The following is an 18,249-nucleotide window of genomic DNA, read 5'->3' as shown; positions in this document are numbered from 1 at the left end:
GAATTCCTGCCCTCCTTCCCGCAGGATGTTCTGAGAGGCTGAGCAGATATAAGGTGCTATTCTTATTAAATCAAAAGGCATAATCACATGTAAAGCTGTCACCCGAGCCCTCAGCAGGTTCTCAAACTGTGAGTGGAATCTGAATTGAATTAGCATTACTTTTAAAAGTCAGCAAGCATTTTCATCATCATAAAGTGAAATACAAGCATCAAAAATGAATATATTTGTTTCAGAGAGTGGAAAAACCAAGGTCTACAGAAATATCATAATTCCTTCTTATTCATTGCTATATACCCAGCACCTAGCACCATGTCTAGCATATAATAGATCCACAATAAATATTTATTAAATGAAAATGAATACTTCTCTCTGAGCACCCCCTCCCCAGTACTCTCATTTGCAACATCTCCCTATCTCTGTTTCCAAGATATACAAGGTGTTCACCAAGGGAGCTCAATGAGATTTATTTTTTCTCTTTAGGGAAGGTATTTTATTTATATATAAGAAGGTTAACAGTGTATATCTAAATTAAAATATAATAGGCCTTTGGTATAAACAGAAGTGGCTATTATTCTGTGTTTTTAAGTGCTATAATAGGCACATTGTTAATCACAAGTTAATACCTAGTGAAGGGAAAATAGATCCCAAAGGGTTTTAAAGCATTAAAGTAAAAGACCTGTCCCTTTAAAAGGTCTGCATCTTTGTGTCATAAAACAGACCTGTAATATACAAGCAATGACCATAGTGGTGGTGATGATGATGATTTCTACAAGAAACACAAAGGTAATGATAACAATACATTTTACAGTGACAATTACAACTTTGTGTCTTCACATTGACAATACAGGTAAACTAGTGGCCAGCTTTGCTATATACAATATTACCACATGTGACTGTCCTTAAATGTCCTTACATTATAAACCTTGACCTTCAGAAAGATTGAACACAAGCCTAAACATCAGCTGTTGGGTAGAAGTTTGGTTGGTCTACATATACTGTAGACCCAGTTCCTCTGTTTACATCTAGTCGTCCCACCCAGGAATTCAGATACCCATTCTCATCATGGAGATTCTTGTTTTCTTTCAAACGAAACCCTGAAACTTCTCTCTGGACTTTGAGGACGCTAATTACCAGAAACGTTGCCAGGGTGAGCAAATCTGGGCACCCAAGTTTCTCCACATCCGTGTGTTTGCAGTTTGTTCCCCAGCATCACAAACACAGAGCTGAGAGATGCTTTCCTACTTCCAGCTGTCACCTGTGGTCGAGACATTTTGTACGATAAATTTTGCCTTGGAAAGTTGTCTTTAACATTCATTTTAACCTAATTTTCCCTGTATCATAATGTTGGGGTGACAATGTACAGGGTAATTTGTTCTAGGCCTTACCTATTTCTTCCAACAGCCCTCAACTAACCCCCACCTACCAGGGGGCACCAACTGCTTTTCTCACTGATCATGTCCAAAGTACCCCCAGGACAAACAAGCTGACCTGCTTGGTGACTCCCATGCTCCATAAATGCTTTCTCATCCCAGCTCCCACGTGCCCCCTTCATTCCTACAACTTGCCTCTCCTTTCTTTTCTCTCAGTACACAACTTCCCTTCTTTCAAAACATGTTTTGCAATCCAGCTCCTCATGGAAACCCACCTTAATTAATCCCATTTCAACCACCACTTCAGTCTCTAGCCTTTCAGAGCTGAGCAATAGTATTGGTGGCCAGAGTAATTATTAATAACATTAACAATTTATCAATTTTTTGTCAAATGCCAAGCACGCTTTTTATCTATTTTACGTATAGTATTCCGAATTCTCACACCAAGTGGGTATTATTATCCCTAATTTACAACAGAGGACACTGAGGCTAGAGTGTCATGTTCAAGGTCACACAGCTATTAAGTGGCAGATCCAGGGTTCAAACCATGACAGGAGTCAAACCAAGCTAGCTGCCAAGCCGGTGTACCTTCTCCATAGCACATACTGCATTGAATTGATGGTGACTTCTTTTGTAAGTCCCTCCCCCTTCCTGAACCACCATCACCAAAGAAAATGTGTGTTTCTCTTATCTATCCTCAATATGTTTGCTGAATTGAGTTGAACAGCTTAAAGCCAGAAAACACATCTCCTATCTTTTTTAAATATATTCCATCCTTGTGCTCAGCACATAAGGTAATCATTAAATGTTAATGACTAAGCGAAATGGAATAAAATCAGTGTTGTGGTAGCCATTTGTAAGCTTTAAGAGTTTAAATGAGCAAGCCCATACACAGCACCACAGCTGGGAGCACCATATTGCCATTAAGCCAGAAGGTGGATTCACGGGATGGGAGCATTGAGAACAGACACCAGAAGAATAGTTAAGTCAGTTTTCCAAACCACTTTCTACAAGTAGCTACTGCTTTCTTCCCCCATAATAATTTCACAATAATTAGCCTGCTAGGTGAGAAATCTCAGGGGGGAAAAAAAAGAGAGAGAGAATCAGAGGAATTTAGAATAAGCACTAAATATTAGGTCAGGGTTGGAGGTGATGGTGACAAATAGGTAGTCATTCCCAGCTAGCTGGTCAAAAAAGTAAGGGAAGTGCCATCTAGATTTCAAGTCTGGGCTTTACCTTTCAGAATGAATGTCTTTGTTCTCATTGTTAGATTAATGAAATCCAATCTCACATTCCAACACGTGGTTATCAAAATGCATATTTGGTGAGGAATAGTGTCTTAGGCTATCAATCTCTGTTTCCTTTCGCCTTCTTTGCTCCTAGCATGAAATTTCCTACTTTTTGCCAAAACCTTACTATGTAGCTTTTTAACTTAATTAAATATATAGGCAATTACTGACACCATCTGTCTTCATAGAAAAAGCACAAGAAGTGACACGAAAGACTGGAATTCTGAAGGGAATATTTAGCAAACAAAATCTTCCAGCTCCACTATAGCGGTATTTATTTTTAGGAGCCCTTATTTTAAATCACTTACATTTTTTTTAGAAATAATGAATTTGAGTGACACTTAAAATGTAGTGGCTTTGGTATGATTTTTTAAAAAGAAAATATCAAGTAATCCATTGCTTTTTCAGTAAAACGAAAACTTAAACACGCCGTTGAACATCTGTTACTAGTACAGTCTAACACGGCACTTAAAATCCTTTAAAATCCCTGAAAACCTTTATAAAGTCACATGAATCTTTTGCATAAATAGAACTGTTTTAACAATATGTATATTCCTTTAAACATATATTTTGCTTTATGAAACGTAAGATCCATTGTGTTGCCTATTGTCCCAGGCCCTTATAAATAAATAAATGAAATGGCTTCCCTTTTTGAGGGACTCGGTCATCCCCTAACACGCCACATTGCTAGCCCACTCTACAGTACCTACTTATCTATGTCTGCTTTTACATTTCTAAAATTTTTCTTTTGAGACATTTGTGGCAATGATATCAATATGTAAATGATATCAAACCAACCCTTTGAAATTTCATCCAGCTAAGGTAGGAACCAATACAAAATACAAGTCCAAAGAATAAAATTCACCCCCCACAGAAAGAACATAGGCAGGAAATACAACGGAATTGTAGAAAAAAGAGCCGTGTGTACGGCTCCAAGAAGATCATGGAGTTCCCCTAATGTTGGCGGTTACCACCAAGATGACAACTGCGTTCTCTTAAAGCTTTTCCCTGAACTGGAAAAACAGGTTTTGAATATTTGAACCCCATGTGGCAGCAACTAAGTGCGTACGCTCCATAAACAGAAATGTGCAGGACACGAGAACATCTCTAGAGAGCCTTCAGTATAAGAAAACACCTTACAAAGAAATAACTACAAAACTTCTATCCATATGAAAGACGTACCGTATACCAAAGATTATGCTATTTCAGATTCGAGGGGAAAAACATCAATGCATGTGTTTTGAATTTTTTTATTCACTTGTTGGTGAACGAAATAATGAAGTACTTTCACAATTATTTTGTACAAATTGCTTTGAAGAGACTGTATAAAATGCTTATCAAATACAAGTAGAGCAAGAACTAAGAATTTACACTTATCTGCCATGACTTACAAGCCTTCTAGTGCATTCTCCTGAGAGTAAGCTATATATTCAGAAAGACTGCATTGAATTTTAGAAGAAAAGAAGGAGGGAGGAAAGGAGGAAAGAAGAAAGGAAATACCTTCCTTAATGCTATTTCTTTCATTTGGTAGAAATTGAACCTAGGGACAAATGGTATCAGAGGGGGTTGCTCAGTTGAAAGCAGCCTCTGGGGTGAAGCTCAGAGGAACAGACCCCTAGCATAGCAGCAGAGCCCCAACAGGTAAGCCAGGACTGAGGAACACTTATTCTGGTGAAACTAGAGGGTAACTTTCAGTCAGCAGCTACTAAACTTTCCCAGGGTCCTAAGGCTCCACCCATACATTTCTGGAAAGTGCCACAGGACTTTCATTGACCACAGGTAGCAACCTTGGCTTTTAGCCTACACTGAAAGACAATATTTCTTTGTCTTTATACATACAGCTCTTTCATTACAAGCTCTCAAAGTGCTTTACAGATAAATAATGGGGAAGGTGAAGCAGAAAGGTGTTAAGTGACTTGCCCAAAGTCCCACCGTAAATCACAGACCTTCCTCTGGCTTCAGATCCATCTAGTAATTGGTAGAGCTTCTGGATTTGACCGCCAGCATCAAGGTGATTGCTCACATTCTACCAAGCATTTTTTTCACTCACCAGGTAGAGAGTAATCTCCAAGGTCAAGCATAGGAGAGAAAACCTGGATTTCAGAGTCAGTCACACCTGGATCTTAATCCCATCTCTGCCCCTTAGCTGTGGAACTTAGGCACATTTCCATTTTCTCTGAGCCTCCACTTCCACTTCTATAAAATGGGTATGTTAATATCTACCTCACAAGGCTGTAAGGATCACATGAGAAAATACATACCAGAGTGTCTATTATATAATAGGTCCTTAATATACATTAACTCCCCTTCCCCTTTCCTTCCCCGGGCTTCCCTTCTAGAGTCTGTCCTCCAAGTGCTCAAATCGGCAGCTTTCTAAATATGGGGCTGCCATCAAAAAAGAAGCCATATTGGCTCGATGGGGAGCCGAATCTTTCAAACACCAGAGTTCATAGACAACAAAGGCAAAGTTGTGGGAATCAGCTTCATCTCTCAGATAACCAGCTCCAGAAGGTTCCATTGTGGTAAACAACCCTCTACCATCACGAAAGTAGTGAGGACTTATTGGATTACTGGATTGACATGATGGGGATGAGCAAGTGTCCCTGTGGAGAGAATAAGACTGAGGGGTGGGGTGCAGAGAGGAGAGCGCCCCAAGCCCCAGAAGCCAGGCCGAAGTCCTGGGAGGACCGTGGAATGAGCAACAGGAGGGAAGAAGAGGAGTGGCCATGCCTAACAAAGCTTTCCCGTGCCACACGCCCCTGCACAGCCCTGCTGCTCATCTGGATTTGGCCAGGCCCAGCCACACGCAGTCCAGGAGCTGATGTACAGTGAAAACCTGCAGTGAGGAGTAGGGGAAAATGTACCACCTTTTAGAAAAGTGACACGGTGTCCTTAGAGCCAATTGCGTCTTTTTGACAACGCTAATGTATTATCCCTCCCAACCCATGACTGCTCATTGAGGCCCAGGTGATAACCCTTGCTGAGGTCTAGTTTGCTTTAGTGTAGGTAGCAGATAATTTTTACCCACATATGAAAAAGCTTTTTAAGGTACAGACTGGAAGAATACCTAGAATAAATCCAGAGGGCAGTTTGGAAGGTCGTTTATCATGGGCTCCCTCATTCAGTCATTATTTACACACTCAACTAGATTCAAACAAATGGTCGTACAAATTGTGTAGGCATCCTTCCAAGAATAGGTCTCCTAGAGGCTGGGGTATGTGTGTGAGTGAGTGTGTGTGTGTGTGTGTGTGTGTGTGTGACAGCTTTACTGAGATACACATGCCGTAAAATTCACCATTTTAAAGTATACATTGCAGTCGTTTCTAATATATTCACAGGGTTATACACCGTTACCATTATCTAACTTTAGACCATTTCCCTTACACAAAATAGAAACCCTAACCCCTTAGAAATCATTCCCCATACCCTCTTCCCTCCAGCCACTGGAAACCATTTTCTGTCTGTATGAATCTCCCTATTCTGGACATTTCATATAAATGGGATTATCCAATAGGTGGTCTTTTGTGACTGGCTTCTTTCACTTAATATAATGTTTTCAAGGTTCATCCATGTTGCAGCGTGTATTGATGCTTCATTCCTTGTAATGGCAGAATAATATTCCATTGTGTGGATATACCACATTTTGTTTATTCATCAGTTGATAGACATTTGGGTTGCTTCTACTTTTTGACTATGTTGCCGTGAACATTCATGTACAAACTTTAGTAGGAAAATTTTTTCATTTTTCCTAGTTATATACTTAGGAGTAGAACTGATGGGTCATATAGCAGCTGAAAGTTTAACTTTTTGAGGAACTGCCAAACTGTTTTTTAAAGTAGTTGTACCATTTTACAATCTCACTGGCAAAGTATGAGGGTTCCAATTTCTCTGTACCTCTGACAACACTTGTTATTGTCTTTTTATTTCAGCCATCCTTATGGGTTTGAAATGGTATCTCTCCTGTTTGCGTTTTAAAGGGAAGATTCTCTTTCTTGTATTATTTAATTGAATCATCCAATGTAGATTTATTGTACACATTAGTTTCTGGAGTTCTGTGTTAGGTGTTGTATACGATGCAGAGATGAATATGAGAAGGCCCTCATTCTCAGTCAAATTCTCCTCTCCAGGAGTTTTCCAAACGTAAACAAATTTGTCTTGGACTTGAAATCATGAGCTCTGAGCTCTAGTCTGAATTCTGCTCCTGACCAGGTCTCTTCCCTTCTTGGAGCCTTGTTCCTGGGGTTTGAGGGAGCTAGACTAGACCAACTCCAAGGCCATAGCTCACATTCCACATTTCTTGCCTGTATACTCTGCAACCGAGGTAGTTCTTTATTTTGATTTACTGGAGTAATTCTAATTTACTGGAGCCATTGAGGAAACTGGGAAGGTCCAGCATGCTCTGTGCCAACTCATTGCACTGAAGGGACCAATGCTGTGTGTTCATCCTCATCTTCCTTTGCACAACAGTCTTCCACGTCCACCAGGACTGGACACAGCAGTCCTCCCCGAACGCAGATACAGAACAAGAGCTTTGTGTTTTGAAAAGTCACACAAAAGCCTTTAGAGCTTATCTGTAGTAACTTTAAAGGAATACTTCTCAACTGAGCAAATCATTCACCAGCCCTGATAGTTGCAGCGTGAAGATTAAAAAAAGAGCATAACTATCTACAGCATGGGATTATTATATTGAATTGCCATGGAAAAAGCATATACAATGATAGTCCTAAAAACTTGTAATAGGTTTTAAAAATTGGGCTTTCATGTTTATTATAGTTTAGTGTTAAATGTCAAGAAAGTGGTCTTCCCAAAGTTCATAATAAAAAATGTAAGGAAATACTTAAAAAGAAAAAAGAAGTGAATAATTCCATGTGTTAAGAATATAAATAATATCAGTCAGGCCATTGATCTTGAAAGTAATAGAGGGAGAATCATAGATTTATAGAAGTAGTAGAAGAAACTTAGAAAAGGAAGCCGAGAAGGCAAGGGTATATTAAAAGATTTGTGATTTTTTTTTTTTTAACAAAAGTGAAAAACATAAACACGGTTGTTGATGATGCAGGTTTTATTTCAATATTTTCCATCTTGGTCCCCCAAAATATTTTTTAATATAGTTCCTGCATATCCTGAAAGAATTTCCAAAGCCACAGAGAAGCTTCTGGCACTACAAGAAATTGGGCTATCAACATTGGTAACTTGGTGTCATGGAAAAAGCTGGACCAGGAGTCAGGAAACTTGGGCTTTGCCTCCATATCTTCCCCTATTGAAGGACCCCAGACAGTCAGTTCACCTCCCAGAGTCCTGATCCATGAAATGAGGAGGTGGGAATGACAGAGGTCATTGTAGGTCTGCAGGACAGAGCTGTTTGGTTTTAGAGAGTCTATCACCCTACATCATACAAAGTGTACTAAATGCACTCCCATGGGACACACAGAACTGTATAAGAATTGTGTTGCATTTCACTGACGTGTCAATGTGGTTGACCTTTTTAAAAGATTTATTGTTATTTTGCAGATTTCTTATTTGGAAGCCAATAACGTTCTTTGTGTGCGGATTTTTTCAGAATCCAGACATCATTTTGAAGGCCTTTGAAAATCGTGGATGCCCTAGGCATGGCAGACTACCAGGCCTTGAGTGCCAAGTGGTGGGGCTCAGATTTTTTGCTGCCTGTGACCCTACGACTCCAAAGGCCCAATATAAGGCAGTGTCCAGGGTGGGTGGTACAGAGAATGGCTGCTCTAGTTGCTCAGAGACAGCCTCGTGGAGCTGTGATTTAAATCGTGCCCAGAAGGGTAAATGGGATTAACAGAGATAGAGGGGAAGGCCTCCAGGAAGAATACTAAGTCTCCACTGTGGATCAGGGCCCAGGGTGACAACCCCACACAGCAGCAGTAGCAGCTCTCCTTTGCGTCTCCAAGACACTGGGCTATCCCAGCAGCTGCCACTAGGTGGCGGCATGCCAAGAGGCTGCGATCTCCTCTGTCTATTGACTGTGTAACACAAGCAATTCTTAACAGGTACCAAAATCACATCACTATTTTACTAACTGAAAATTCTTACAGTGCACTGTACCACCTGCTTTAAGATGAAGTGTCAGTGTGTTGTTTACCACAATGGAGAGCTTGATGCTGTCTGGTGATGCAATGGCCAAAGTAGCTGCCTAAGAAAGGACGTTCTCTGTACGATAGCCAGGATTCTGGAGCCTGTTTTTAAACAGCATCTGAGAAGAGGTACATGTGCCCCCAGACTGTGGCAAGAATACCAAAGTCAAGAGCCAAGCAAGGGAGCTGTTACGCCTGCCCCAGCCTCTGCTCCTGACAGTTACAGGGAAGGAGTCAGGGTCCAAACAGGCCTGTGTCTGCCAGACCCCCCAACACTAGTCACACACTGCGTCTCGCTGATCCTCACAACAGCCCTCTGAGATAGAGACCATCACAGGCAGGTCTGTGTGAATAGACAAGGACACTGAGGCCCAGAGAGGAAAAGGAAGTGCACACCACGCAGCCAGTGAAGGGCAAGGCCAGCTCTCCCTGGGGGGTCCTGTAGCCCCATGTTGTTCCCATTCCAGCGAAGCCACTTGCCACCACCATGTCTCAGCCCTCTGCATTACCACGTCTTTCCTGTCACCTTCATGTCTCGCCCAGACTGCAGCAAGAGCCTCCTCACTGGCCTTCCTGTTTCCATCCTTGACCCATCACGGTCTCATCAGCTCACCACAACCAGGAAAACCCTTTAAAAATATAAGTTAGATCATGTCAGTCCTCTACTCAACACTTTCTCATGGATTCCTGGCCTCCGCCATTGTCAGTAGCAAACAGGCCCATGGCTGTGTGTGCAGCCAAACCGCTAAGGACAGAGGGAGCCTCGGCCTACCCATGGCTGCATTGCCCAGCCAGCAGAGGAGCTGGGCAGGTGGCCTGGCCTCCACATCTTAGTCATAGTTGCGGGGACCCATGAGTCTGACTGAGGGCTTGATCTTGCTCCGGAAAGACTCAAGGGGTCTAGTGGGGCATTTGTCGCACACTGCCCTCAGCCAAGACAGGCTGCTGAGGAGGGTGGGCTGGGTAGCACACTCTGCACTCTGATGCCGTGTCTGTGATGGGTGAATTCTCAGCATGGCATCTCTCAGTTGCCTTTGTTTGAGGATATATGTCTTTCAAAAGTTTTCCATGAATGAGACATCTTCACAATTCCCAGTTAGCCTCACAGATGCATCCGGAGGCAACTGAGGGAAGGTCCACCAGGACTATTAGCCCCAGTGATTAGTTGAGGAAAGTGTGGTCCAAAGCGGTGACTTGCCAAGGATCGCAGCTATGTGTCTCAGACCCTGGTACCGAGAGCTGGGGGCTTGAGCAAGTCGTTTATCCTTAGGGAGGTTTGGTTCTTCTCCTTGCCAAAAAAAAAAAAAAAAAAAAAAAAAAGGAGGAAAAGGAAGGAAGGCGGAGAAAGAAGAGAAAGAGGAGAAGGAGGGAAGAAGGAGGAAGAGAAAGAGAAGGAGGAAACCTAAAGATGGTTCTCTAAAACATCTGTGGATTCTTAAAGCTCTGAAATTCTATGAGTCTTCAATGAATGTTATTTGATCTATAAATTAGTCTCTCCATCCCATACCTACCCTGATGCCCATAAGAGAGTTGGGCAACACCCAAGTCTTTGCTATAGAACTTTATTTGCACTTGGAGACAGTCACAGAATATAGGGCCTGAGCACATCTGCCCACATCTGCACGCTCTGCCACCCATCCATCCTGCCTGCCACAGGAAAGAGGCAGAAGCAGCAGGGGTGGGCAGGCCGTCTCCATCTGTCTGTTTCCCACACCTCCCCACACAGAAGCATGCTATTAGCTTTTAAAAATCTCAAAGCTTGCAGCTCAAACGGGGCCCAGACCCTGGGAACAGAACAATTCTGGGCCAGCTTGCCTGACTCTGTCTTCTGGTTTTCACATGCTTGTTCCAAGATAAGTTGCTTGCTTGTGCCTTCTGCTCTGTGTTGTGCCCCCTCCACCCCAGGTCTCCCAAGGCAGCTGCAGTGAGCGCTATATCCAGCACAGGACTGCTTAGGGCACTGGAGGGCTGGGCCTCTGCAGCACTACTTCCCATCCCATCCCTACTGGCCCTGCCCCTTGCTGAAGCTGCAATTGACTTTTATGCAACCACTCTAATAGAAACAGAATGTACAAGGTCTGACAATTAAGTTCGTAAACTCGTTCTAGAAAAAGAGCTATATCCCTCATTGGTGGATATCACTATGGTCACCTTCAAAGTACTCCCCTTGGGAAGCTTTGCACTGACGCCAGGGCCTAGTCCACTCTTCAAAGCAATTTTGGAACTCTTGTTCTGGAATGGCCATCAGAGCTGTCATCGTATTACCCTTTATGTCCTGAATGTCATCAAAATGTCTTTCTTTCAATATTTCCTTTATCTTCAGGTAAAGAAAGAAGTCATTGGGGGCCAGATCAGGTGACTAGGGAGGGTGTTCCAATACAGTTATTTGTTTACTAGATAAAAACTCCCTCACAGACAGTGCCATGTGAGCTGGTGCATTGACATGATGCAAGAGCCATGAATTGCTGGTGAAAAGTTCAGGTCGTCCAACTTTTTCACAGACTTTTCAGCACTTCCAAATAGTAAACTTAGTTAACTGTTTGTCCAGTTGGTACAAATTCATAATGAATAATCCCTCTGATATCAAAAAAGGTTAGCAACATTGTTGCAATAAGTTCGCAAACTTGTCAGACTTCCTATGCCACAAATGTTAAGCCCCAGGTGACATTTTAAATTTTCTAGTAGCTTTGCTTAAAAATGTAACCGAAAAATAGATGAATGTAATATAAATAATGTGTATTATTTAATCCAGTGTAACTAAAATATTATCATTCAATGCGTAATCAATATAAAATAATATTAATGAGATATTTCACATTCGTTTTACCTCCTTTGCCTTCAAAATCTAGTGTGTATTTTACATTTACAGCACATCTCATTTGGACCAGCTGCATTGCAAGTGCTCCATACAGTGGAGATAATATTAGTGCAGATCTAGAACATACATGAAAATCCACATAATTGCACTGACCATATTTCTGGTAATATTAACAATAACTGTTAACATTTCATTATATGCTCATCTAGCCTTTTCTATGCAAAATATTATTTTTGCAAAGTTGAAGTCATATTGCCCATACGACTTTATATCCTTCTCTTGTTGTTTTGTACATCTTCCTACATCATCAAAAGTTATTCACAGTCATTATCTTTAGTGACAATAGCATAGACTATCCTGTGACTTGGATGAATCATAATCTTCTTAATCAATGCCCAAATGTTGGGCAGCTGCAATTTTTCAGCATTACAGGTAATGCTGAGATGAATATTTTTATGTTGCTTGTGCTTCTGAAGGTGTTGATGTAAATCTCTCTAGTGTTGTAGTCATTTTTAACAAAGTGAGTTTTGAATATCATCAATCAGTCAAACAACTATCAACAAGTGATTTATGACTGGGAGCACCTTGGTTTCTCATCCCACACCTTTGATACCTGGCTCCGTAACCTAGGGCAAACCACTTTGCGTCTCCTACCAGAGTCGCTCCATTTATAAAGTAAACTGATTGTATGAGATGATTTTTAAGGGTCTTTCCGGCTCTCACCTGCAGTGATGTTATCGTCTCAACCTCACATCTAATCAATTAACCTGTCAAGCTAGTCATACAGTCTTGCAAGTCATCTCAAAGCCACCTCCTAAACATTTCAGACTCCATCCACTTGCCCCGCTCCCCATGCACAGGGCCTGTGTACAGGCTGCCGTCATCACTCCTCTAACGGGTGATGGGCGTATCCAGTGCAAAGAGAGGCTAGGTTCTCAGGTTACCATTGAAGGCCAGAATCAAGACTAGGATTAACTGAGATAGCATGGGGCTGGCACCCAGGAGATAGATGCTCAGTGAATATTTGCTGCATTTGAATCTGAAACCAACTTCTGGAGCCCCCCCCCCACCACCACCACCACCCGCCACAGACCCTGTCCTGAAAGTTGCCGAGGAGCTCACAGTGAGGCATCAGAGGTGCTGCAGGCAGAGCCCTGCTCCAGACACTGGGTGGGAGGGAAGACAAAGACTAGGCAGCTTCCCCTAAAGGGATGACAGTCTAGGGGGAGACAGGACCCCCGTACACAAAACAAGCAGGCCTCAGGCAGTGTCTTCAATGACACCACCAGATGGAGAGCAGAACAATTATCTCAGCAATTCAGGCAAGCCTGCTACTGAGAAAAAGGCTGAAAGAAATTTGTTCTATTTCTTTTGAGGACCAAGGGGTTAGGAAAGCCTAGGGGAGCAGAAGTGGTTGGCTCGACAAGACCAGAGTTCTGGCCTGTGTTCTACGATCTTAGGCAAAACCCAGAAGCCACATTTTGATCGCAGCACCATCAGGGGTTAAAATAGAGACAGAGTAATACCAACCTTGCCCAAACCTAACCATCTACTGGATTCAGTTGTCGTTAGATCGAAATACCATGGTTCTGAACAGGGAAACAAACCAGTTACTAAATGGTGCAATCTAATAGCTAGACAGGCAACTGAAAATGTGTCCTAAGACCCTACTCCTCTTAAAGGAAATATCTTTTTTTTTCAATAATCATAAATAACATTTGTATTGAACTTTATTATGTGTAAGACAATTTTACGTGCATTTACTTCATTTTGTTTTCAAAATCCCATATGGTAAGTACCATCAGTTGCTCCTCTTACACTTATGGATACTGAGATGAAGGGAGCTAGAACAGTGGTTCGAGTTTACACGGTTTCTGAGGGCCCGATTCAGGCCTTCCAACTCCTCGGTTCTCGCTCTTTCCTCTATATGGTACGGCCTTCCCCTTAAAATCCTTATCACTAAAACATTAATAGTGACATAGACTTTAATCATGTTGGTTATATACATTTCCCTTTGATCGAGGACCCTGAAACACCAAAACAGACGTTGTAGAAAAAATGCCAGACATGCAAGAGCAGCACGTTCATTCTCTCGTATTAAGGGAAAGGAGCTGTCCCCGTCTGATTTGCATTTTATGCCGTGCAGCAGGAAATATTTAAGTTGACAAATAGGATATTTACCACTGCAACAGATACTTGGCAGTTAGTTTTTAACAATTGTTGCAAATGTGATTTATTTGCTATTATAAAAGGGTATTACTGTGCGAATATGACTCCTGAAATTAGCTTCAGTTTAGCAAGGGGCCTTGACAGCTTGACCTCTTAATATCCTTATAATGATGCCATTTACATTCAATGCTTACTCAAGTCACTCACTGCTAGATTTGTTTGAGAGGAGTCCACTCTAGGGCAGATGTATTATGTATTTTAACATACCGCGTTGATGTGTGGGGCACATGTAGGCCTTCTAAGAGGAAAAAAATGTTTAATCAAGTCTTCATGAAAATGTGTTCATTTCCAACTTCCTACAGTGAAAATGCATTACTGCTAATTACAGCATACTCCAGAAATACAATACTTCATGTTTTCTCCACAAGACATTTCCATGGCGTGGATTATATTAAACAAGAACATGTTTTGATCCTCGGCAACTTTAGCTTTTAATTTGACTGAGAAAGTGGTGCAGGGTAAGGATTGGCTGGGCCAAGATCAGGGCTGCCTCCTCCAGCAAGAAATGGGAAGAGGGCGGACTGGAGTGAAATCCCAGCACCACCACTTCCTATCTGTGTGGACTTGGGTACCTCTCTGAACCTCTGTGTCCTCATCTATGACATGGATTGCTATTGTTTAGGCCGTTATAAAGATCTGAGATGTTTGTGATACACCTGGCACATTGTAGGTCCTTGAACCGAGGAGCCAGTCCTGTTTGTGTTGCTGGTCAAAGCTCAAAGGTCACCTGCTCCATGATGCAGCCCTGACTCCACTGGACAAATTCAGCCTTTCCTTTCTTTCTGCTTCAGTAATACTTTGTCCCATCCCTTTATTATATCATGCATTGCACTGTGTTGTGATTAATTGAATACGTATGTCTCTGTCTTCCCCCTCTTGATGGCAGGACCTGTGCTTATATGAACCTTTGACACTGGTGACTAACAATAATAGGACTTGAGCATTGCACTGAGGAGGATTCTGGGGTGCTTCTGGAGTCAGTGTGGGGTGGGGGGCAACAAAGGCAATTAGGGGTGCACGCCACCCATAGGACAGGGGAGGGGGAACACGTGACCCACGTTAGCCATTGCCAGTTTAACACACAGTAGATGCTCAGTGAGTATCTGCCAAAGGAATTACTGGACATCACTCAGTTCTCTAGTAGCTTACAGGAACTCATAGTTTACGTATGTCTACTTCAAAGCATTTTAATTCTTATTGCATCGTTGTGTTCTTCCAATAACCCTGTGATGCAGCTTGGGTGGTGTCACTGTTTCCCAGCTGAGGATACTGTGACATTGTGCATTCCTGCATCCTCATAGTAAAACGGTGCTACAGCTAAGACTTACATGTCAACCGTAAGTTTCCCATCAGCAATATATTAAAATTCCCTGAGAGCCCAGCACTGCTCTTTCTGAAATCAGGGCAAAATGCCTGTTTCTCATACTGACTCACTTTTCCCCCTCTGCTCCCTTTCAGTTTCCCATCCCCTGAAATTCCTGTCCAGTCTCATTTCTCAGTAGAAAACATTGCACTGACCATCTCAGAAACGGCAAATCACAAGCAGAAAAAGCAAAGTCCACAGGAGCCTTTTGGAACTGAATATCTCCATTAGATTATCTTAGCCCAGAGTTTTCACTTGTGTAACTTCCCACAAGCACCTTGAACCTTCTGATTACAGGCGGACTGGAGGCTCCATCCCTCGTTGAATAAAACAGAAACAGAAGCAACACCATCCACACTGTGAAGTCACACATTCACTCGTTCAGTTGGGTCTGGTGTGGTTTGGGCTGGTCGGGATGGTTGGGCCCACAACCTCACCTGCACTTCTATGGCTCGTTTTACAGGTGTGGGCAACAGGCCTCGACGTCTCCTACAGTGACCAGCTGGCCCTGACTCAGCTCACCTTATACCTGACCGACGGCCATCTGGATTGCAGGTTCAGCACCCTTAAGGTGCCCTGCTTTGTTCCCAAGAAAGAGAAGAAAATGAGCCAGCTCGCAGCCCTGTCAGTGCCGGTAAGCGCCAGAAGCTTTCTGATTCTCCCCGGGGTTCAGCCACACTCAGCCGCCACATACTGATTCTGGGGACATGCCAGACTCGTTGAGTAGAGGGAGGAAAGAACCTCAGGCAAGTCACTTAGCCTCCTCGAAATGGGTTTCTGACATATGAATGCACTGGTCAGAAGAAAGGGGAGAGGGCATTCCCAGAAGAGGAAGTCCGAGGTGGAAGCGTGAGAGAGCGTGGAGTTTTCTGGGGTGCATCTCTTTGGTGTTCCCCTCGGTTCTCTTCTCAACTCACTTCCCTGGGCAAGCACATCCACACCCACTGCTTCAATTACCAGCAACTGCTGACTAAACCCATATTTTGTTGTTGTTGTTGAGCTTCAGACTCCTGGACCCAATATTGTACAGAACTTCTCCATCGAGTGCTCAGGGTCAAACTATCCAAAACTGCATGCGTCGTCCCCCTTCCCTATACTTCCTTTTGGTGGGTCAGGCCAGAGGCTGATCGGACACCCCCTACGCCCACATCCAGTCAGCAGCCAGCTCACGTTGATGCAAGCTACTACGTGAAATGCCTCAAGTCCGACCCCTCCTCTCCCTCCTTGAAGACAGCGCCTTAGTTTCGGCTTTCATCGTCTCACCCTGGTATTGTAATAGCCTCTCACTAAGATTCCCTGCCTCCTAGCTCTCCTTCAGCCTAAACGAACATGCAGTCAAGGTGGTCAAGGTGAAACACAAACCTGAGCATGTCGCTCCCCTGCTTCTGAGTTTGAAATGGCTCCTGTCATCTGCAGGAAAACCCAACTTCCCGGGCGGAGCTCCTGAGGCCCCTCATGAACCGCCTCTGCCCGCAGCCCCCATCTCCCATCGCCTCTCTAGCCCATCACTAGGGTGGCTGAGGTTTACCAACCTCAGAACCCCGGGTAACAGTGGGCTGGGTCGGTCATGCGGAAGGAGAACGAAGGTAGAGGGCCCCTCATGTAGGTGGGATGTGAGAGGGGTGGGGCTCTCTGGCCATAGCTGCTCTGACAGCTGCCAGAAGCTTCCTTCTGCCTGGTGCCATGGTGGGCTTCATACCCTTTCTAAAAGGGAAGCTCTACTTGAGATCCAAATATATCAACCAGGTAAAAGAGGAATTCCACTGGTTAACAGGACCCCACACTGGTGTTCTAGAGGTACCTTTTCCCAGCAGTATCTCCTGCCTCTCTGCTGAACCTCTTTGGTTCAAAAAAATGCCGCTGGATTTAAAGAACCCTAGTTTGACTCTGCCCAGGGTCCCCACATGCACCTTCCTTGGCTGGAACTCAGAGTACATTTGGGTAGGTAGCCTGGACATGGTCTTGGGAGACTCAGGCAGTGGCCTTTTCCTCCTCAATCCTCTTGTCCTGTGAGGTACCCTGGCTCACAGAAATCCCCTTCATCTCTTTGCTTCTCGAGAAGAGAAGTAGAGTTGGAGTGGGGGGGGGGAGCAGACCCACTTTAATTAGGTCCCAGGACCTTGCTGAGAATCTCCCAGATCGGACCCCATCTGTAGCCTCCATCCTCACCAAAGGGACCTATAGGAACCTAAGTTCAATGCTAGAGGGAGGGACAGCAGAAAAGTGGGAGCCCTTCTGGCTTAGCAAACCTAACTCCATGCCATTTCTAAAAGGAAGCTGGAAGCTGAGTTAGTATTCAATACGAGACTTCCAAAGACAATTTGCTGCATTTAAGCATGTTGCTTCAGAAGGCCGTAAGCAGAAGTTGTACTTATAATTAGAAGCACTCTCCCATTTTCCCCATCTTGCCTATAGGTTTCAATCCTAGCTACAGGCAACATACGGGAATTCTCCTGTGATCAAGAGTCTTAAACACTTTTAGGAATTGCCTGCACTCAAGGGGAAAGCATTATGATCTTCAATAATTCAAATGTCTCTACAATCACCGAAGAAAAGCTGTGCAGGTTTCCTGATGTAGGGAAAAATTGAAAGTGCTTTTGGTTTTAGGAAGATAAATGGATGTTCTCCTGGCGCCACTGTGCGTGTGTGTGCACGCACATGCTCCCATACACGCGTGCACATGTGATAGGCGATTTTGAAAGGAAGCGTACACACTTGCACACACAGTACAATTTACAACCAACCTGAAGCTTCCTGAACAAGTGCGAACAGACTGGGATGCCGTCAGGTTTACGATCAGTCAGTTGACAGCCCCCTTTGAAGACTGAAGAAAAAGGAACCAAACAGATGAAACCGCAATGATAATGAGAGTGCATCCAGAACTAACGCCTGTAAAATGCTTCATTTGGGCCTATGCCTTTAAACAATATGCTGTGCAGGGGGAAAGCAAAAACTTGTCTGGACTCTAAGAGCTGTTGTCCCATGTCAGAAACAGGTGACAAAGAACTGTCATTTAGACCCATTTACCCCAGGTGCATGGGCTTCCAACGTCCTCCACAAATAACCACTGGAAGGCAGAAAC

General features: G+C 43.4%; 1 protein-coding gene across 2 annotated transcripts in view; it reads left to right on the top strand.

The window, feature by feature from the left end:
• IQCH (IQ motif containing H) overlaps positions 1-18,249 on the top strand; it is a 184,537-nt gene that overhangs the window by 147,921 nt on the left and 18,367 nt on the right. For both annotated transcript variants that reach the window (XM_074327525.1, XM_074327523.1), the window contains exon 18: positions 15,631-15,801. In XM_074327525.1, the coding sequence (XP_074183626.1) occupies positions 15,631-15,801 (171 nt within the window). The remainder of the gene's footprint in view (positions 1-15,630; positions 15,802-18,249) is intronic.

This window comes from Rhinolophus sinicus, linkage group LG03 (genome assembly GCF_036562045.2).
Source record: "Rhinolophus sinicus isolate RSC01 linkage group LG03, ASM3656204v1, whole genome shotgun sequence".
NCBI classification, from domain to species: Eukaryota; Metazoa; Chordata; class Mammalia; order Chiroptera; family Rhinolophidae; genus Rhinolophus; species Rhinolophus sinicus.
The sequence above is the reverse complement of the archived record's forward strand: the minus strand, read 5'-3'. Positions and strand labels throughout refer to the sequence as shown.